At 42.2% G+C, this 21,054-nt stretch overlaps 3 protein-coding genes across 6 annotated transcripts in view; 1 reads left to right on the top strand and 2 right to left on the bottom strand.

Moving 5' to 3' along the window:
• Positions 1 to 1,684: 1,684 nt before the first annotated feature.
• On the bottom strand, positions 1,685 to 10,014 carry LOC130698499 (pumilio homolog 2-like). 2 transcript variants are annotated; one of them, XM_057521157.2, is made up of 13 exons: positions 9,674 to 10,014; positions 9,461 to 9,607; positions 9,306 to 9,395; positions 7,608 to 7,728; positions 7,356 to 7,546; positions 6,816 to 7,260; positions 6,585 to 6,745; positions 4,373 to 4,544; positions 4,220 to 4,306; positions 2,560 to 4,130; positions 2,337 to 2,499; positions 2,033 to 2,241; positions 1,685 to 1,953 (listed from the first exon to the last, which is right to left on the bottom strand). In XM_057521157.2, the coding sequence occupies exons 1-13, from the start codon at positions 9,758 to 9,760 to the stop codon at positions 1,747 to 1,749; spliced, it is 3,651 nt and encodes a 1,216-aa protein (XP_057377140.1). In that variant the 5' UTR covers positions 9,761 to 10,014; the 3' UTR covers positions 1,685 to 1,746. The 2 variants fall into 2 exon arrangements, with proteins under 2 accessions (XP_057377140.1, XP_059350733.1); XM_059494750.1 differs by lacking the exons at positions 9,306 to 9,395; positions 9,461 to 9,607; positions 9,674 to 10,014 and adding an exon at positions 8,395 to 8,596.
• Positions 10,015 to 10,473: 459 nt separating this feature from the next.
• LOC130698510 (long-chain fatty acid transport protein 4-like) lies at positions 10,474 to 16,227 on the bottom strand. 2 transcript variants are annotated; one of them, XM_057521176.1, is made up of 10 exons: positions 16,070 to 16,227; positions 14,800 to 15,043; positions 14,568 to 14,718; positions 14,263 to 14,500; positions 13,992 to 14,203; positions 13,912 to 13,931; positions 13,432 to 13,633; positions 11,744 to 11,948; positions 11,235 to 11,674; positions 10,474 to 11,174 (listed from the first exon to the last, which is right to left on the bottom strand). In XM_057521176.1, the coding sequence occupies exons 2-10, from the start codon at positions 14,958 to 14,960 to the stop codon at positions 10,863 to 10,865; spliced, it is 1,941 nt and encodes a 646-aa protein (XP_057377159.1). In that variant the 5' UTR covers positions 14,961 to 15,043; positions 16,070 to 16,227; the 3' UTR covers positions 10,474 to 10,862. The 2 variants fall into 2 exon arrangements, with proteins under 2 accessions (XP_057377159.1, XP_057377160.1); XM_057521177.1 differs by lacking the exon at positions 13,432 to 13,633 and adding an exon at positions 12,703 to 12,904.
• Positions 16,228 to 18,175: 1,948 nt separating this feature from the next.
• Positions 18,176 to 21,054, top strand: part of LOC130698532 (uncharacterized) — a 65,748-nt gene continuing 62,869 nt past the window's right edge. The window contains exons 1-10 of one of the 2 annotated variants that reach the window (XM_057521201.2): positions 18,176 to 18,525; positions 18,633 to 18,698; positions 18,768 to 18,854; positions 18,914 to 19,052; positions 19,126 to 19,268; positions 19,365 to 19,462; positions 19,538 to 19,562; positions 19,695 to 19,828; positions 19,903 to 20,170; positions 20,250 to 20,388. In XM_057521201.2, the coding sequence (XP_057377184.2) occupies positions 18,387 to 18,525; positions 18,633 to 18,698; positions 18,768 to 18,854; positions 18,914 to 19,052; positions 19,126 to 19,268; positions 19,365 to 19,462; positions 19,538 to 19,562; positions 19,695 to 19,828; positions 19,903 to 20,170; positions 20,250 to 20,386 (1,236 nt within the window). In that variant the 5' untranslated portion in view covers positions 18,176 to 18,386 and the 3' untranslated portion in view covers positions 20,387 to 20,388. Of the gene's footprint in view, positions 18,526 to 18,632; positions 18,699 to 18,767; positions 18,855 to 18,913; positions 19,053 to 19,125; positions 19,269 to 19,364; positions 19,463 to 19,537; positions 19,563 to 19,694; positions 19,829 to 19,902; positions 20,171 to 20,249; positions 20,389 to 21,054 lie in introns of those variants that run through there. The other variant, XM_059494400.1, reaches the window with a different exon arrangement.

Below are 21,054 nucleotides of genomic sequence, written 5' to 3'. Positions count from 1 at the left end.
GTACATGTATCATGTTTACAAGGGGGAGAGGAGAGGAAAGAGCACTAGTGATATTTTTTTTACAGCATTTCGTAATTTTCGATACATAACACCAGCGGTTACAAGGAAATGTACTAATAAAGAGGGTCGAAATAAAAGCCAAAATCAAGAAATAAGTGACGCAAAAAAAGAAAGAATTACGGGAAGTTGGGGGGGAAGCTACACACTCAAAAAAGAAAATGTCCAACACAATAGATGGTTGAGAATTTAAGGGGAGAGAAGGAAACAATTCACAAAATATTGGTCCGTGTCAGGTAAATCCACGGCTTGAGGAGCAAGGGAGGAAACCAAACAGCGTCAGCAATAGAAAAAAAAAATCTACGAAGCGAACTGGCGTTCTACAACTGAAAAAACGTAGCCTTTAAGTTTGAGTGGAGGGTGAAGTGTTTGATGGATTTCAGAAAATAGCAATACAAAAATGAAAAAAAAAGAAGACCCATAAAGGTGATGACGCGTCGTCGCGAATGAGAGTGTGTGGGGGTCCACACAGCTTGACCGCCGCACACTACGGAAATTTACAATCGATGGATGGAGAAACTGGAGAAAAGAGCAATTTGCTAATTTTCTCACTGATTTTGCTTCGCTTGGTTTTGTTATGTAAAATAATGAAAAAGGTTCGCTCTTTTCACTTTTGCCGCTGTACACTTTACAGAAAACCAAAACGCAAATTACGGAGGTAAAATCCTGTTTGGGGGATCAAGTCGGAAAAGGGTACTGATGTCGGTCATATCTCACGTCAATGAAGTGGGGAAATAAAGATTTAGAGAGAAAAAAAAAGGAGTAAACAATGGCAAATGTCTCGTTTTGCTTAATGGGCCACCTGCAATTTTTCATCGATGGGGGTATAGAGCTCGATACTGTTTGGGACCAAGTAATATGGTGTGAAACCGAAGAAAACAAAACCAATAAGCAAGCAACTCAGCAAAGTGGGTAAAAAAGAGTTGATCAAATAAATGGGCCACCATCACATCAATCAAAGATGACGCCGTTAAATCCAGTGAATTTCAAGTGATCGTCAGAACTAAGGGAATGAACAAAAAAAAAATTACAACTGTTTTTTTTTTTTTAAACTTTCGGTGGATTGACGATTCCTAAATTTTTCTCAACATAATCCATCAAATACCGATCAACAATCCGGATCAAATTCGGATAAGATGGTAAAGATAGTTGTTTCCTCCGACTTGTTATAATGTAATATCATGCAGAGTTGGAGGATAGTGGGAGGTGCGGACCAATCGAATGAATGAAGATAGATGGAGACGGACGAAAAAAAAAGTGTTTAAAGTAAAAAAATACGAAGGGAAATTTCCTGTACAATGTACACATGTAAGGAAAAAGCTGTACAATGTACACTACCACGACGTATGGTACAAATGGTCAGTTGAGAAATCCAAAGTTTTTGAACTGTTACTTTTTACCCTTTACGAAACCAGAAAGCTTGCCCGTTTCTTTTTCCCTTCCCATAAATCATTATATCCATCAATTAAAAAAAAAATAGTAACAAAAAAAAAATGGGACTGGCTTCCCAATCAAAACAGCGCATTTTTCACGAAAAAAAAAAAGGTAGAAGAAAAAACAAGAAAAAAAGGAAAAGAACCAAATGTTGAGAATTTTAAACCAAGATGTTTTGCTTGTTTGTTGATGGTTGTCGTGTTTTAAATAACGTAGTCGTTGGCTGCTAGTAGTGATTAGTGCTGCTATCCGATGTTATCCGATGACTCCGTTCGACGGCGGCCCAATAGGCCCCAAATCAACATTATTCTTCAGGAAGTATTTTTCCAGTTTGGCGAGAATGTGTTTGCCGTAAGTATACTTGCGGAGCGTAGAGACGTGCGGTCGGATTTTGTGCATGAGCAGTTTGCGCTGCGAGGGCTCGGCCACATCAATCATCTTCTGCACGACGTAGTTGGCGTACTGCGAAGAGAAAGAGATAAGAGGCGGTTAGGGTTCAAACAGGCCAGAGATAGATTTCGTTAGCTATTCCAACACGTACCTGATCCTTCATCATAGTGTGTAGGGGACTGTGCGGACTCGCGTCGTTGAAGCTGATCACCTCGTCAATCAGACTGGCCCTCTCGGATCGGGTGGCGTGCGAGACGCATTTCTCCACGACGTTAGAAGCGAACTTGTGCTGCGACAGCGACAGCACCTTACCCTTCACGGCCGTGACGATCCGCAATTTGTCCTCCGGCTTGCCATGCTCTAAAGTCAAACAAAAAAGAAAAAAAATACAAATTAAAATATGCACGACCGGCTTGGCATACAGGTCCCACATATTAAACTTTGCGGATCCGTACCGAGAACGTGCTGGATAACATAGTTGCCGTATTGATCTTGGATGAGAGTTTCCGTGTTGTGATGCAACTCGTTCAATACGGGAGCCGTCTGCTCGGGAGTGCAGTGTTCGAGGATGCGCTGAATTACGCGGCATCCGTACGGGTGCGTTGAGAGTGAAAGGACCTATAAAATCCCAAATTAAGAACAGTGCAAACACTAAGTATTGCAAAATATTACTCTCACCTGTCCTTCAAACGCGTCGATAATGAACTGCAGCTGCATAGGGTCGACACATTCAATGCACTTTTGGACCACGTGGTTGCCGTTTTGATCTTTGACACACTTGAGAACATGGCCGTCCAGTTCGCGAACAATTTCCTTCTGCTGCTCAGATGGAACAGATTCCAGAGCTTTCTGAATGACGCGGCAACCGTACATTTGGAGGGCCAGGGGTAAGACGTGCCCGCGAATTTTCTGCGCTAGAGTGCTCTTCTGCTCCGGTGATCCAAATTCAAAGAATTTCTGGATGACATAATTGCCAAATACGTCCGTCATGAGCGCGTACGTGCCAACGACAATCTCGGTAAAGACCATCTGCTTCTCGGCCGGCGTGGCACGCTCTAATTTCTGCTGGATAAAACGTGAGCCGTGCTGGTCCTGAGAGAACTCGACGATGTGGTTGGCGATGTCGCGCAATTGTAGATTGGGGAATCGGTTGTTCCGGAAGTCCTCCAGCAAACGTGATCGTCCCGTCATCTTGTCAAGGCCGACTCCAATGACTCCGTTGTGAGGATGCTGTGGCTGACGTCCAGCACCTCCCATCTTGGCAAAGAGCGAGCCGCCAGCACCCGCTCCAAACAGACCTCCGGCTCCGACGCTGCTGGGCGTGGTAGCTCCGTTACGGAACTTCATCATCTCAGATCCTGGAGCAGCCGACATGAGTCGTCCACCAGACACAAAAGGACCCAAACCGAGTTGCAGTCCAGAAGACGCTCCGCTCATATTGGGTGGAGGAGTCAGCGAGCCAGACGATAAGCCCAGGGGGCCAGGAGATGCGGTGACAGTTCCCAGGGCGCCGTAGTTCTGTGGCCATTTGCCTCTACCGTATTCACCCAGCGAGGGCGAGAAAGTTGACGTCGAATTTCGGTCAAAGGAATCACGCCGACCCTGTCCGTTAGCCAGACCCAATGAGGGAGATCCAATCGATCCCAATGCGCTGTTACCGAATCCCAGGCTGTTGCTTTGCTGCAATCCCAATGCTCCAAAGTTACTGCCCAGGCCAGAGTTGGGCTGCATGTTCTGCAGGCCACCGAGGCCTGGATTGTTGGGTCCGTTGTGAGAATGCGAGGCCGACGAGCCTGGCGTGTTGCTGTACAGAGATTGCTGCTGGCCGTTATTGTAAATCGAAGGTTGTTGCTGCTGCTGCTGCTGTGCCGCTGCCGACATCTGCTGCCCTTGGTTGCCCATTAGTCTCATGTTGCCAGAATTGGGACCGCTTGGGTTTTGCAGAACCATAGGAGCAGGCGACATGAGGCGAACGGGGCCATTCATTCCACCATTACCAATGCCTCGCATATTGCCCATCACCAGCGACCCATTTTGATCGTAATAAGCCGGTATGACTTGATATTGACCCGGTTGCGGAACGGGCGGATGATCAGACAGTGAATTCGGAGACATTGGTCGCCTTGGCTGGCCTTGCTGATGCTGTCCGGGAGCTACTGGACCAGGAGCGCCAGGCCCTTGCGGAATGACTCCTGGATACATGCCCCATGGAGCCATACCATAGTACTGTGGCATCATCGCCGCATGGCCTGTATGGAAATATTCAAAATTAAAATTAATTGCCATGCTACACAAATTAAACTGACAAAATTAAATGTAACAAGAGACACCATCTCACCTGCAATCAAAGTTTGCATGTACGGCTCTTGATTGATTACGTATGGTGCATTCGGATAAGCTGGCCCACTTGCTGGACCTGCAAGCCCTAAAACGCAAAAAAGCCATGGTTACACATAATCCGGCGATTTTAACGAAAATGAAATGTTTTCACCAATTTGCTGCTGCTGGGCGGCAAGAAACTGTTGCTGGGCAAGAAGCTGGACCTGCTGCGGTTGCTGATGTTGCTGCTGCGGGGGCGGTGGCAAAGGAGGTTGCTGCTGTTGTTGTTGTTGCTGCTGCTGTTGCGCTTGATGTTGTTGGTGATGATGGTGCGCCCGGAACAACTGAAAACAAATAATAAAAACAAATAAATTATTGTCACCGTTTAACTAAACTAAAGCTTGAAATATAGCGCCGGATAGACCATTAAACATTGTCAAGAACACGCAATCTTCTCCCACTTTTTCTTTTTTCATTCTTTTACAATAGTCTTGGGGAGGGAGGAAAAGAAAGGAAAAGCAATCGATTGGGTCCTGTCTCTAGTCGGGCGCCACGTCTCGACGCAATCTAATTGGAAGTTGGCGAACAATCTCGCATTGAATTAAATGATCCAATTTATTTGTAGATCTTGCAGTTTCAACTAGGTCATTGGAAGATATTCGAAAGGCGCATAAACTAACTAACAGAAATACTTGACTGGAATAATCCATCAGGGCGGTCCTATGCATCTCGTTTCTAAGTAACAGGGAAAAACGAAAGTCAACAAATTCTTTTCGAGGTGCACATACAGAATCTGTCATTACTCTTGAGACTACCCCCTCCTTTGCGGAGGAAAAGCAAACCTCAATTAGAACCTGGTATAGATAGACGGTAGAAATCTTTCAACTCGTGTGCAATTTGCGATGCGACATGAACCAAAAATAAGAATAGTTTGGGCGTAGAGTCAAACCTCTTCGACATCGAGAGTTTTGGGTAGAGTGATTTCATTCTTGGCGAGCCGTTTGGAACTTTTTCGAACACAGCCAGATGAGTAGATAGACAAACAGAGACTCAGCAATGCTTGGGACGATTGAGACGTTCCGCCGAATGCCGCTGGTCCTATGCCTAGCATATTTGAGAACGGTGACGGCTGCGGCCACAACACTTTCATTTTTCACGGCAAGTCTTTCATGGACTGCCGCCACGACGGTGAGCGTTATCTCCTTTCTGATTTGGCAGAGTAGATGAGCAACCATCCAACACGCCCTATCGTATTTAAGAATTTCGACTGGGCATAACAATCAAACACGGCGATTAGGCAAATGTCATCTATTCCGATCCCTCTCAGCTTTAGCCTGCTCAGTATTTAATCAGAAACCGCCCAGTCCGGCACCGCTTATCAGATCTTACACTTGCCAATGTCTTTTTTTGGTCAAAACACCACAACAAGAATTTTTTGTTGTTGATAATTTAAGAACTAAACGGGATAATCCATTATCGTAAATGAAATTGCTGACAAAAATCGAAAGTTTTTCCACAAACGAGCTCAAAACGCTAGCGATGTTGAACGCAAACGGAAGACAGACAGTTAACCATTGAGGCTATGCCGATTGGATTGAGCCTGATGAACCTAACCGCACAATACACGCAATCACGCTATACAATCGATAGCAAAGACGTTTAGCCAGATTGGAAAATCTCGCCGGTAGTAAGTGAACGACTAGTCGTTGCCCCAACTGGTCAATTAATCGGGCAGATAGCTGTAACGAGCAACGCGCACGGAACACTGGCACACACGGCCGACGGCTGGCGACTAACTGCGTGGCGCAGGGCAAGTTGGGAAGCCAACCACTAGTGTGTGGATTACGTTGACGGAAAAGGCGGACAAATAAAAGGAAGACAAGACAGGGAAAATAAACCAAAGCAAAAAAATGTTGGTCCATCATTAGCGCAAAGAGAGCATTCGGAATGTAGCAATCAAACGAGAAGGAAAAGAGTAACTAGGACGTCGTTGTCATCGTAGTAGATGTCGACAACAAAACAGTTGATGAAATCAGGCCAAAATCGGCTGCTTTCGACTAACGGTAGTCAAGCTAACAGTGGGTGGAGCTGAGAGAAGACACAAGCCATATGGTGCCGAATGGCACCTCTCAATCGGCGCTAGACACCAACAAAACAAGGCTGTTACATTCAACAAAGAAAGATTAAAGACCTTCCAAACAGATCGTAAACAGACAAAAGTTTTAAAAGATCCTACACTTCCCAATTACCCCATCGGTCTTCAATCCGAAAATACCAAGCCTTTCTCAAATGTGTAACTAACTGAAACTCCCCCGTAAATAACACTCACGTTTGCACTACTGCTCTACAAAGTGGAAAGAAGAGATGAATGAAAATGTACATACGTGAGCGTCAAAATTCTGCTGGAGCATTCCTGACGATTGAGTATCCATGGTAGAGAGCACTGAATAACTGCTGTCAAAGTGCACTCCCGGCGGCTCCATCATCACCGGTTCGTAATGGTTGCTATGTCCATCGGCTGTTCCGCTAGAAGATAGTCCCAATCCTACAAGAATCAATAAAACATTTAAATTTTCTATGCACATCTAGATTACTTTTTTTGAAAGAGCACTTACCGGGTGGTCCTCCACCATTGACGAGTCCACTCATGGGACCGATACCGTTAGACATCCCCGGCGCCTGAATCGGTCCCGTCAGCGATCCAACCATAGCGCTATGGGGGTTGTTAGGAGGCAGGCCCATACCGTCACCAGATTTGATGGGCACCGAGTGAGCAATCGGTAATCCTGGGCTGTGATTCTTGGTTAGATCCTCTTCAGATGGTGAAGGTTGTCTGCTTCCTTGCGTCCGGCTGTATGAATCCACATTCATGTGATAGGGCAAGCCATTAGACGCAGCTTCCGAGGCATACTTGAAAGCCTTAGCATCATCATCGGAAGCCAGTCCGTTGGGCAACATCATAGCATGCGAGTGGGGAGGACAACCATTTGTGTTCCCCTCCATGTCTTGAAGAGGTGGCGATGAGGCTTTCTCCTTCTTGTCTTTATCTTCTGTCGGATTCTGCAGAAACAAAAGAATATTTCCAATCAAATCAAGGACGACAATACAAATCAAGTAGAATTATGAGGTGTAAGATGAATGGAAAGCGAACTTACGAGGACCAGCCCTCTCATCCGACTTTCTAGATCTTTGTTGGTGGGCGATGTGCCGAGGACGTACTCGACCATCTTGACGCCAAGTCCACCCGTTTCAGAAGAACGTGGCGACAGGACATTGGCCACCTCACTACCTGGGAAGCTGCCAGAACGTCTGGGACCCATCGAGATGGGCTGTGAAACAGCATGGTCTGTTCAAACAACAACGACATTAATGCTGCAATTTACATCGATAATTTTTGAACAACTCACCGATAGTCGAATTGCTCCACGTAGAGTCTCTCCAAGTTTGATCACTGATGTTGAAGAGGCTACTTTTAGTGTCTTCTTTTTGTTCCTCGACTCCCCACAGCTTCTTGGCCGAGGGAGCAATCTGGAATAATAAAAAGTTAACAATAGACACTTTCGGTTATTAACTAAACGATGATTAGTCTACGAGAAGCAAGTTAACGAATAAATAATTTCATTTTTCGCATCCTCTTAAGGTATAAAATGCTAATTTTTTACGAAAGTTGATGTTCGTGGTTTCACTTCTGACAACTGAGACTACGCGGCGATGTCAAGTCTACCACTAAACAATGTCACTCAAGTCTTTGGCTGTGAAATTAAATAACACGAAGTGGGCGTCAAAAAAAAAAGTAACATCGCAGAGACGGCAGTTTATAGATAATGTTCTTATGTTCAAAAAGGTAAGAAAGATTCAGTTTTCCGACTTGTTCCTGAGCTTTTTGACTCTCTCCACGAAATCAAGGCCTCTCGGTCGGCTGACCACAAGGCCACCTGTATGCTTTCAGTTTTGTTCGCTAGCCTCGAGCAACAAAGACGTAGTCATAAAATACGAAGAGAAATAAATGGAAAAATTACAAGGTAGCTAAAATGGAAAATAGAAATCCTGACAGTCTTAAAACATGTAAGTCAAATGAATTTTGGAAAAACGACACGTTGCATCAAATCTATCATTTTCTAGAAACTAAAAATTTTGCAATATCCTAACATACACGATAAGGGAAAGAGAAAAACCTTGCCGTGTATAACTTACTAAGTCTGCGCTCGTGTCCTTCATGTTAGGTGGCTTTAAGAATCCACAGGCATTTTGACAGAAGGTAGACTTTTTGAAATTTTTACACACCACACAACACGACAAAGATCTTATTTTTGCAACGTGCAAGAATTAAGTACTCGCTAATAAACTATGTGAATGAATTTCTTTTCTGATTTGTACAAAGAGATGTCGAAACGCTGAGAGAAGCGAGAGAGACGGCGCACACCACACACGCTGAACTCAGCTATACAAGCCACACTCGGCTGCCTCGACACACACACGCACACACAGAGCGTCGCATCGAACAAAAGAGTAGAGAACCTACGGCTGCAAGGCAACGCTGGAAGCACTTTCCCCTACCTCCAAGCTCTTCCTCCTCCTCCCCCTTTTCCACTCTCTTCCTCTTCCCTACTCCCTTTCTTTTTTCTTTCTCTCTCTCCCTTTTTTTCATTCTGACTACCTACTCTTCGCAGTAACCCCTCTTCTTGCCTGCCTACACTCGCGAAGGGAAAAGGGAAGGGTACTGAATACTGTATAGGGTAGAGTATGCATGAGGGGTAAGGGAAAGAGAAAACAACACTTGAAAAAGATCCGATTCCAGCAGCCCTACGAAAGTTGATGAGGGGATTTCTCCAACGTGGCGACTAACGAGAATAACAGCCCCAAATGACACACACTTTCTATACAGAAAAAGAACATTCTTTTCTTCCCTACCTTTTTGCATGCAAACTTGTCATACTCTTAAATGTTATATAGTTGTTTACATGAAACTAGTTGGACTCTTAAAATAAAGAGATGGAAAACAATGGATGCACCAACTTATGATAGTAGTAGCAAAGGCTTAAAACCACATTAGCCCAATCTCTGAAACATTAAGAACTGAGTTTGACAGAAGGCTTTAAATGTACCTGATCAAATTGGCTTCGTTGCTGGCTGTTGACTGCACTTGGTTGTGAGACGGATGCTTGTGCAGCATCATTGGCAAGACCAGGCTTGACCTGTAAAGAAGCAAATCAATAAACATTATCTTATTTTTAATTCTTCAAAAAGTAATGTCAGTTACCTCTGAAATACTCTCGTCCCCTAGCCATCTAGATTGATGCTTGCTGAAGGCTTGGAAATTTCCATCAGTCTGAGGTCTTTGAAAGATGTAGGATACCATGGCGTCATCTTGAGAACGAGAAGATATTGGCCGAGCCATTTCTGGCACCTTCACAATACAGAAGATAAACATTATAGTGGCAACACGAAAATGCTATAGTGTTAATAAACTTACAGTTTGCAGTGGGGCATGACTTCCGTTGCCTAGCATTCCTGAAGTAGAAGCAGGAGCGTCTTGAGAATCACCTCCCACCCACTTCATTACATATAAAAACACTGAAAATACTAATATTTCGCAGGGAAGATATGTTACGGCCGACTATTCACATGCATTTATGTGAATCGTATCGTAATTATTCAGTCCAATGTGTCTCCAGGACTTCTTTTTACACTTCTATGTATATGTATGTATATAATCTGGAAGAATCAAAACAAACACAATCTGAAAAACTATTTAACCGCCAATTTGACGCTCCGAGACACTCAGTTCTGTAGAAAGCTCCTCTTTTTATAAGAAAGATGTGCAAGTTAAAACTGACAATAAATGCTGATGAAATCAGTGAGACGGCTTTGTTTTGATTAGTAACGAACGCGCGTGTATACTACATAGGAGGAGAGGACGCGTTCTGGTAGGGGGGGTGACAGTTTGAAATTGTCGATCGGAATTAAAAGCCCCTATCTTTCTTTATAAAAACAGAGGAGCTTTCCCGACGCACTCAAATCTCATCACGAGACATTTCTTCGTCGAAAACTTACCAAGGATGCGAACGGATAAAACCACTGTACAGCTTTCGGTTATTTACACGGCAGGGGCAGTCACCATATAAAAAACGAGTCAGACAAGATACACAGTTCACAAAGGCGAGCGAGCGTAGTCAGGCTAGTAGAAGGAAAACAAGAGACGAACGCCAACCGCGCGCGCACATTTGAAATATGTTGGGGAAGAAAGAAGAAAAACTTGAATGAGAGATTGAATGAAATTTCGATGTTTTGTATTACTTTGTGGTGTTTCAAATGTAATCTTTTATACAATATCAAAATTTCTCAACAATTGGCTTCGATAAATCTATGGTCCCATTTTAACTGCCGCGACTCACGAGTTTAAACATTTCAAACCCAAGCAAACTTGTCATTTAACCAAATTTGCTTTTTTTCTCCCCATCCCTATGTGGATTATTTGGGCAATACCCCATGTCCCTGACGGCGGTTATGGTGGTGAATCCAAACCAAAATAAAATATAAAAAAAAATTATTAGACATGATAGTCAGAGTATCTAGTTTGTAAACAGTCCTTTTGACAACGATGCATGAAAATGACATGATATGTAGGGGGAAAAAAAGTGTCAATAATACGTGCGAATGTTTTAAACTCTTATTTTCCCTGACTTCAACTGCTCGTAAAGGGCACTAGTAAAGGGCACATATGATTGGCTAGCCGCATCGAAGAAGTACACCTCATCCTTAATCTTGTCCACATCAAATCCTTCTTTCTGGTAGTCGACTTTTCTCAACTTATACGTGCCCGTCAAATCGATTACTTTGACCAGTCGTACAAATAGCGGCCGGGCATAGGATGGCAATACTTTGCTCATTCCGGTAGCCAAAACTTTCAAGTCCAGATTCCTCTCGGGATCCAATATAGCTGCCATGCCCGCACGACCTTCAGCACCCGGAACCTACATTTGCAAGAAAAACGTTTACGTACATAAAATATTACGATAAATTGATCAGAATACCTCGACTCCATAGACGCAACAGTCCTTTAACCCAGCTACATTGCTGATGACGGCCTCTACTTCCGACGTGCTGACATTCTCTCCGCGCCAACGGAAAGTATCACCAGTACGATCCTTGAAGAATAGGTACCCAAGTTCGTCCATCACTAGGATGTCACCAGAGAGGAAAGCTGCGTCACCACGTTTGAAAACATCGACAGCAACTTTTTTCTTCGTGGCATTTGGATCGGCGTAACCATGAAAATCGCGAATAGGATGATTCTTAAGAATCATGCCTACAAACATGCCCGGCTCAAAAGGTTTGCAGCGGATGCAAAGTCCATCCTCACCGCGAATGGGCTCTCCCGTTTCTTCATTCACCTTGATCAATGCAACTGGATAAACCGCTGGGGCAATCATCGATACAAACCCAACAGCGCCGACACGGCCATCGAAATTAACTACAAAGTAAACAATACACTGATAAGCTTTGGAAAGTTTTGCTCGGATCTGTGTGTGTGTGTAAATACTTATGTTTGCGTTTCCTTCGGTGGCTCCGTAGAATTCTGCAATTTGTAGTTTTTTCGTGGAACTGCTAAAGCGGTTAACAAATTCTTCCCAAATTTGCGGGCGCAATCCATTTCCGAACATGAGACGGACAGTGTGACTTTTGTCTTGAGGATGTGGTGGGGCGGCAAGAAGATAGCGACATGTTTCTCCGATATATTGAGCAACCTGTTAATCGATTTTTGACATTAAGCTCATTCAAGTTGTCATTGGGATTTCATCAAATTTCATTGGTAGTACTAATCTTAAATTTCAAGCCATCCACACAAATGAAGTACGAGGAATTGTCAAAACGAGAACAGCCGAAGCTTTTAAGTCAAACTCGGTTTTGATAACAACGTGCAATAGATGAAAATATGACGGTTAGCAAAAGAGTCATTTCTCAGCTTAGCCATCAATTGTATGAATATCTAGTCGATAAGGAAAGCAAGATCATCCAATAGCTGAGGAAAACAGGTCCCAAACACAGTCTCAATCATTTCCTTGTCCTTTCAACCCAACACCTTAACAATTTCTCATTGAACCAGTAAAATCAAAGAGGGAACACGCATTTTTCCAATGTCGAATAAAGAAATAATTCGCAAAAGGACGATGAAATAATAAAATTAAAGAACACCATAACGACATGGCGGAACTCCAAAAGCTTCGTCAGCCTTAAAAACCAAGAATATTATTCTGGGTGCCGTGTTCAAGGTACATTTAGTGCGTAAAATTGTGAGTCAGATGATTATGGCTATAACCAGTTAAAAGCTATTAGTTCTAGTTCGTACAGTCTTTGATCAATTTTTTTTTCAGATTAATGAAGCAATATTAATAAATACGTGGTAGGATTTAAGCTATGGTCTTGTTAAAATTAGTGAAAAGCGAGTGCAAGATTTTAGAAATAATGCAAAAAACGTAATGGAGGGTGGAGAAGACCGACCGTGCATTTGTGCTGGATGGCTTCCTTCCAAAAAGCCGAGGCCGAAAACTTCTTGCGCAAAACTGCCGTGCAGCCGAATAATAGTACTTGGCCGGCACCAACCATTCCTCCAGCGGTATGGTATAAAGGCAGGGGATCGTATACAATGTCGTCGTACTTCATCGGGCTCATGTAGAATGTGGCGCTCACAAAGAACGTGTAGCTATAGATCCGGTGTCAAGTCGGACGGATTAGCAAATAAATGATTACGTTACTATCAATCATGCCCAGTCGAAGTTTAGACGTAACATGCCTTCCTTACAGGCAATTAATTGAATGCGTATTAGTTGAATTGAACGAGAGACCGTCTTCCATTAAGTAGTAATAAGTGAATGCAGAAGGGCAGTGAAATTCACCGATCTAGGTTATTTCAGCACGTTTTTTCTTCTCATGCATTGTTTTTAGAAATCGCAACTACTAAATGCATGAAAATTTGCGCGGCTAAATTTGTTTGGTTATCCTAAACGTCGCTATCTGTCTTTGCTAAACATAATGTGTCGGATTCATCGAAACCCTCCCCTGGTTTAGATGTGCTTGGGACTCACAGCAAAGTATGGATGATGTTGCTGTATCACCGAAAATGATAAAATGCTGTGCATTGATCGTTATCAGGTGCCGAGTATTGAGATTAAGCTATTTTGAATTTCTACTGTAACCATTTACGATACTCAGAATTAAACTAAATACTACCGTGCATCCGTGTTTGGTGCAATCGCTCCAAAAGTTCGACACACTGAACTTTTTTCGAATAACTGCAGTGCAGCCAAACAGTAGAGTCATCCCGGCACCCATGCATCCACCTGACATGTGGTGTAAGGGCATTGGGACGTAGATGGTGTCTTTCTTGTTAAGACCGCAAGCATAAAAACCCCCAAATGAGGCAAATATGTAACTAGTAGCAGAGGTGGTTACCATTAAACAAAAACATAAATATTGAATTACGTCGAGTCAAAAACTCATTCTACGAAGAATAAAATTTTGAGATAAGAAAAAAAAACATATAGGAGGTTTCTAAGATCTGATAAAATACGACGTTTGCTGAATAAGGAATAGCTAGTCTTCAAAAACTAGTTCTTCCAGTGCAAAACCCAAGTCGAAAGTAATAGAATGGGATATAGGCGACTAAAATACGTGCATGTTACTATGATTAATAAGCTAATGGCTACTTACCGAGAATGACGAATGACAGCCTAAAATGTATAACAAAAAAATTATTATCACATCAATAGATTGATTATTAAAATATTTACGGCTTTTGGAAGTCCAGTAGTGCCAGACGTGTAAATGTAGAGCATTTTGTCATTGTAATTAGCCCGCTGAGGTCCAGAAAGGCAACCTGGGGATGCCTCCTCCATTTTCGTGTCGAGGTTGATGCTGGATGTGGGGATTGGCACGTTTTTCTTGAAGTCAAAAGCATACTGCTTGATTGAGGAATCCAACTGATCACGAACACTAGTAAAAGCTATAAAATCAGAACAATTAGAATACTTCTTTTCATGATTGAAGTATAAACAAACTAACCATCACAGAAATCAGCTCCAAAGATTACTGCTTTGCATTCAACGATTTGAATGCAATGCAACAGAGGCTTGTCTCGAAGGTTGTGGTTAATTAAGGCAGTGACAAGACCAGCTTTTGCAAGACCAAGCCAGATGCCAACATATTCTGGTCTGTTATCCAACAAAAGAGCAACAGTGTCACCTGGTTTGAAACCAGCTTCCTCAAACACATGTGCCATCTTATTGCTGTATTCGTCAATCTATGAAACAAACAAAGAGGAATATTAGGTACACAAATATGTTTATAGAACCAGAATTGAGTTTCACCTCCTTGAAAGTCCACTCTCTACCCTCAAAAACAAATGCAACTTTGTTGGGATGATTCTTCACATGATTCTCAAATACCATTGGTACAGTCCAATTTTTCTTCTGGTATCTGCGTACCCTCAACAACACTTGAAGATATCGAGTCAAACCACTGAAATTAGCAGAAACAATTTGTTATTTGAGTTCACTATAATTTTGAGAAATATAAAGGGTTAAGGTAAATCAAACTTACGTGACATCGCGTTTGATAGTTCGAACTACTACACTTAGAAAACTGTATCCACCCATAACGGCGTAGATTGCCAGTAAAATCAAAAGGATGAGCCAAATAGGCAAATGCAGTCGGAGCCACAACAACGAAGCAATGACACCGTAGAAAGCTCCTCGATTCATTTTTGTTTAGTGATAGAGCTTTCAACACAATATATTAATGCAGGAATGGTTAAACAGCAGACGTCGGCAGTGAGGTTGAAGACCTGTGAGAGAAAGTCGAAATTTGGAAAGCTATTCAGAAAAACGCTCAACCAAAGAAGCGCCAAAGTGTGACGTTCGCAGCACGTATGGATCAGCCCAAAACAGAAAACGAGAAAGTTTTAGTTGTAAACAAGCTTTCACTTGCTCTGGAGGCGTGCAGTAACAACGTTTTCAACAATAAATACGAATATGCTTTTAGTTATGTTGATTTCCAAGAAGGAATGCAACTTTACTACCCAATAATGCGCTTAGTTACTACTAAAAGGACGTGGGAGTCGGTGGCTACGGGGGAATCACCACAAGAGAAACTGGCGTCGAAAGGCTATCTGTAGTGCTGGTGTTTACACCACGTGGTCTTTTGTTTACGTTGGTTTGAACTCAATGGGAAAATAAGTGGGTGCAAGTGCGACAGGTGCACCTTATCTTTTTTCAAATGTCCTATAAAACCACCCCTCACATCACAATGTTCCCTTCTCACGTGCCCTTTGCCCAGCAAACACTATACTAACCCCAAGGCTGGATTTTGTATGCACTTTTCTCTAAAAAATACAGCTACCATACGTTACATAAGCCTATTCTTTTACCCGTTGAATCGGGTTATGAAAGTGGTAAAACGAGGAAACTGTGTTCGAAGGCCATTCAAGTGTAAAAACATAGTAACCAGAGCTCGAGGGAGTGCGACAAGAAGTGAGGCAAACAGAAAGTATTTGTTTTACGACTATTATTTGCACCTTGTTATCTGGCTAGAAAAAGATAAGAAAGTGGCGTGATGTGGGGATAGCATGATAACAATTCTTTTAAATAAATTCTCTAGAGATACACTCGTGGCAAGTGTTGGCAAAAAGAATTGGGTCTTTCCATGTTCATCCCACGATAGGTAACAGGAGATATCGAACGGTCTTGAAATATTCAGGACAACTTCGATTTTCAAACTACAACATTACACACAGTTTCGTTCAATTGTACTCCCAAAAACTGGATAACGACGAGTATTCACGAACACGCGCCACAAAATTTTTTTTACTTACTCGAACTGGTCATAGGTACGGCTGGAATATCAGTATTCCAGCCAAAACTAAAATGTGAAATCGGAACAGATGAGCTATAACACTAGGAGAGAGTAGAGCACGCCCTTTTCCAGTCAATCCAAACGAGGAAATAGTCTTGTGGCACGAGTGCAGTATACAGACACCCTATCTCCTGGCAGCTAAACGTTGCCAGATTTTATTTTTTTATCGCTCGTCCGCCAGGGTTTTGCCCCGGTTTGCTAAAACCCGGGTAACCCACGGATCGCCGCCAAATAATGTTCATTTTGAATGATCCCGCTGGCTAAGTTTGAAACTGAGCGGATTGAGGTAGTTATTTCGGTCAACCCAAGCAGATTCTGAATATGTAATTTGGAACAGGAAAAACTTGAATACGTGTATGAAAATAACGCGACGATTCATATTCGGCTTAACCCGTCACAAAATAAAAAATAAAAACTGGATGACCCACCTTAACAGCGAAATTCCATCCGTACGACGTTGGACCAAAGTCCAGAGTCCAGTTCGCTTCTTACATGAGATAGCAAAATTGCATGTAATACATTACTGTTGGTTTCCGTTCGTGCAAAGAATACTAATCCCTCTTAAATCTTTCTCGCTGTGAATGGCAAAAGTATTATACGACCAGAAAGTGAGCTGAAACAGTTAAGGCTTACTTTCACCGAACCAGCAACTCGTTAGCAATTGAAGAATTAAATCCTGAAAACCTGTTTTTTCTTATATTACATTGGCGAAATTCATTTTCGTCTATCCATTCGCCAATTAGAATTCTAAATAATAGACAATGGAACTATTTGAAAGTAAAATGTTGGAATCGACGTTGCTTTTCATTTGAACATAAACTTTTCAGACCGTAATTCTGACTAGTACTAGTTGAGCTTAAACTCTTGTTTTCATTTGTGACGAAAATTTAGGTCAGGAGAGGCGCTTTGTCAATTTATTTAAGAAGCGAAAGTTCGCTTTGGACTGTGATAACGTACGCATGTGCAGGCTATGCATTTCATCCCAAAAAGCTCCAGCACGATGGACTATCGCCCTAGATCGAATTCATTCAAGCAAATACTTATTTAAGGATAAACCCAAGATAAAAGGCTCTCCAATTGATAGCCGTCGGTTTGGTTTACTCCAGGCAATCATTGTCAGGCAAACCAGTTATAAGAATCGACTAAACATTCAGGTCACATAGTGTTGGCAATAACTTATCGTGGTCATAACTTGGTTTCACTGGACCTACCGGCCATGCCTTGCCTTCGGCATAGTTTCATGCACCATATTTTTTTTCTCAAGAAAGTGATTCGTAAAGACATGTGGAAGAAGCTTCAGAAGGGAAACTTGATTGGCCTTTCCTACGACAGTGAATTTCTATAGTTAGAAGCGTTTAAAGAAGGTTCCTAATCCAACAACAAATTTATATGATGCACGTGTAAGAATTTTTTTTTTCTTTTTTTTTTTTTCATATCTGTGCACCTAAACGGCCAAAATACCCGATGAAGCTTTAAAATCCTCCCCCCTCTCCGCCTCCTGACGAATCATTTACACCTAATCTGAAAATAAATAGTAAGGGGTATACAGTACGATCTACAGCGATAAAGGTGAGATGACTACTGCTCGAAAATTCACTCCAACCTTATAAATAACGAAGATCATCCTAGAAAAAAAAAAAAAAAAAAATGAATGGTTAGCTGGCCAGCATCTGTCCTTCGTTGGAGGGACATGCTGACCATACTTTAACCGCAAACCGCTTCCCGTACGAATTCATCTTCTATAGTATGAAGGACATCTGTTGTTATTGCATCGTCAGGATGCGTTAACAATGGATAACTTTTCCGTGTGGTTATGTGTTGTAAACATATCCCAATTGTCCAACATTATGCGTAGGCTATTATTAATGATCCTACAATTTTGTATATTTTTTTTTTCACAGTCATTTATGTCAGCTCTCCCAACTACTTTTTAAATTGACTAATGATTTCATATCAACACATTTGACTAATATCCAAAGGAAAATGTTGCGATTAAACGTCTAAAACCAAATGTTCTTATGTTGGCAATTGCAGTCAGGGCACAATAAGGATGAATTCGTTTTACTTGAAGTATTCAACGAATTAACGATGACCACATTGCACCTTCAACAGTACATCATAGCATTTTCCTAGATTGCAGTAGCTCTAAGATTTCCTCGTATTGCCACTATAAAAAGCCAACCGACGTGATACCTTGATTCAGCAGTTGAAGACACGGAGTCGTTGACGATATCACATCAACTTATTTGTTCTAGTAAAACAAAACAAACAAAAAAATGGGTTTATCCGCCCGCAGTGCAGGACTGATGCTCGTCATTGCATTATTGATACAATTTGCAGCTTGTGCAGATGCGAGCTCGTCAGGAACACAGATAAGGAACAGCACAGGGTCAGAAGGCCAGAGAGAGGAAAAATGTGAGTTGTTACGTCACTACGTTTAATCTAATCCATTTTCGGCTCAAATTTAGCTGACGTAGTTTATTAATATTATTTAATTGATTCCCTTTTCTTGTCGAATGCAGTTCTTTCTTTGTTTTCCATCGTCCGTTTCCCGAACACGCTGTGTGTGGCATCCAATTCTTACAACGGTACGAAAAAAATAATTCTTCATTAAATTTAGTCTTCGTTGTATCGCGTAACTGTTGAAATCTATTCAGGGACATGTTTGACAACTGCCGAGTGCTCTGCCAAAGGAGGAACAGCGTCCGGTACCTGCGCTTCGGGATTCGGCGTCTGTTGTGTTTGTAAGTTTAACAATACACGTCCATCATTAACTATTACACAAATTGTTTTTGTTTTCAAGTGACCATCCAAACGTGCGGTGCAACAACCAGTTTGAACAACACATATTGGCAAAATAATGGATTCAGTTCGGCATACACCACAGCTGGCCAATGCTCCCTGTTTGTTAGCAGAGCCTCTTCTGATGTCGACCAACTCCGGTACAAAATTAGAGTCTTTCGTTAAAGCAAAAGAAATGCGGTTGCATAAAATTTTCTTTTTTTTGTTGAATAGATTAGAATTTTTAACCTTCACTTTGGCTCAGCCGGATTCGGCTACGCTTAGTACCACTGGTCAGTGTATAACTGATTCTTTTACTGTTTCCGGTGCGGCCAACATCGTCCCAGCTATATGTGGAGCCAATTCCAACCAGCACAGTGAGCTATACCACATCAAATTTTATTTAATTGAACTAACAACATACCGGGACGCATTTACCTGATTTTGTTCTCTATTGTTACGTTAAATAATAGTGTACATCAACATCGGACCTGGAACGAGTACAGTTACCCTTAGCATAATCACATCGGGAACAAGTACATCTCGTTACTGGAACATCAGGGTCATCCAGGTATGCTTACATGAAAAATTTCTATTTAAAGCAATTAAACTTACAAATATTTGGCTCAATTTTTAATCAAAACAGATTCCCGAAAACACTGATTATACGGGTAAGTGCTGCCAAACTGGAACATCTTGGCAATGCCGGGATTTTGTTCAGTCTTGTGAAACATTTCGATACAAATTTAAAAAATGAATCATTTACACTGATGATCCGAAAACTAATTGTCCGTAATACGCAGCTCCAGACAACTGCCTGCAGTGGTTCACCGAGGCTTCTGGCACATTGGTTTCGTTCAACTACCAATACGCCACTACTCCGGTAGTTCAACACTTGGCATATCAAGATTACACCATGTGCATCCGAACCAATCAAGTAAAACGGGCTATCAATTCATAGCTTATGTAAAACAACTCGGATTTCGTAATCGATATTGATTCATACGATAGGGTTTTTGTGGAGTTAAATATGATTTGTGCACACCGACGGCTACGTATCCTTATGGAATCTCGACTGTTGCTGCTGGCACTGTTGCCACCGGTACGCTTATGGATGCGGATTGCCCATTCGATTGGCTTCAGATTCCATGCGTCTCCGATCAAGCCAACTCCATCGTTACGTCGGTGGGAGCGACAGTCGGTTGCGCAAGTAAACTTTGCGGCATCACGGGTTTTACGGTAACCACTGATTCGACAATGGCAACAACTTCACTGTACAGTAAGTCATTCTAATTGATTGAGCCGCTATTTTTGGAATTTCATAACTATAAACAATTAAAATTTGCCTCCCCAAAAAGGCTATAGGCGACCTTTCGAAGTTCGTTTCTACACGGACTCGAAAGAATTTCTCGTGACTGCGGCTGAAGCCGAAAACTGGGGGTTCTGCCTAACGTACACTCAACAGCCCTGCCTTTCGTCAGCCACTAGCGGATAATCATCGGTGTAATTTAATTAATTAAATTTACATATATGTATTTTAACCTCAACAGCCTAGCTGTACATGTAAACGAATAAAAATGGTGGAGAACCAAATCAAATTAGTTTTTAGTTCATTTTTTTTTTTATGGTCAATACGAATTTTTCGATTCTAAAAGCGGAAAGGGTAAAGCGCATTTCCACGTTCGAGGTCATTGATGCTATTGGTGTAAGTCGCTGCATTTCTATTTTCGTTTTTATCGTGTTCGTGTAAGAACACGTTCCGATCAAGGCCTTTAATTGAAATGATTGTCCTGTAGTTTTTCGATGGGATTACACACGTACAAATGTACGTGTGACTAGGCAAGTTTATAGTGCACTAGTTGCTTCGGGGCCCATTTTACTTCACGACCCTGAACTCGGTCGCCGCACCGATGGCCGATCCCAGCAATCGTCCGGTTCGGCACGTATTCACATCCCTACAGAAAAAGAAGAAGCGCAAATCAAAAGACGATCAAAAAAGTTGCATCTCACTCACGGTTCCCGAGATCACGGTGACTGAACGCAGAAGGACGTCAAGGGTGGGGCTCGTTCACACGCCTCTTTATTCATGCTGCTCCAATATGTATGACATGAGGCCTTGAACGTGAAGGACGACGCTGAAGAGGGAAGCACGCATTAAACAAG

The sequence above is a fragment of the Daphnia carinata genome, chromosome 3 (assembly GCF_022539665.2).
Source record: "Daphnia carinata strain CSIRO-1 chromosome 3, CSIRO_AGI_Dcar_HiC_V3, whole genome shotgun sequence".
NCBI lineage: Eukaryota > Metazoa > Arthropoda > Branchiopoda > Diplostraca > Daphniidae > Daphnia > Daphnia carinata.
Note: the sequence above shows the minus strand (reverse complement) of the source record. Positions and strands in the feature narration are given on the sequence as shown.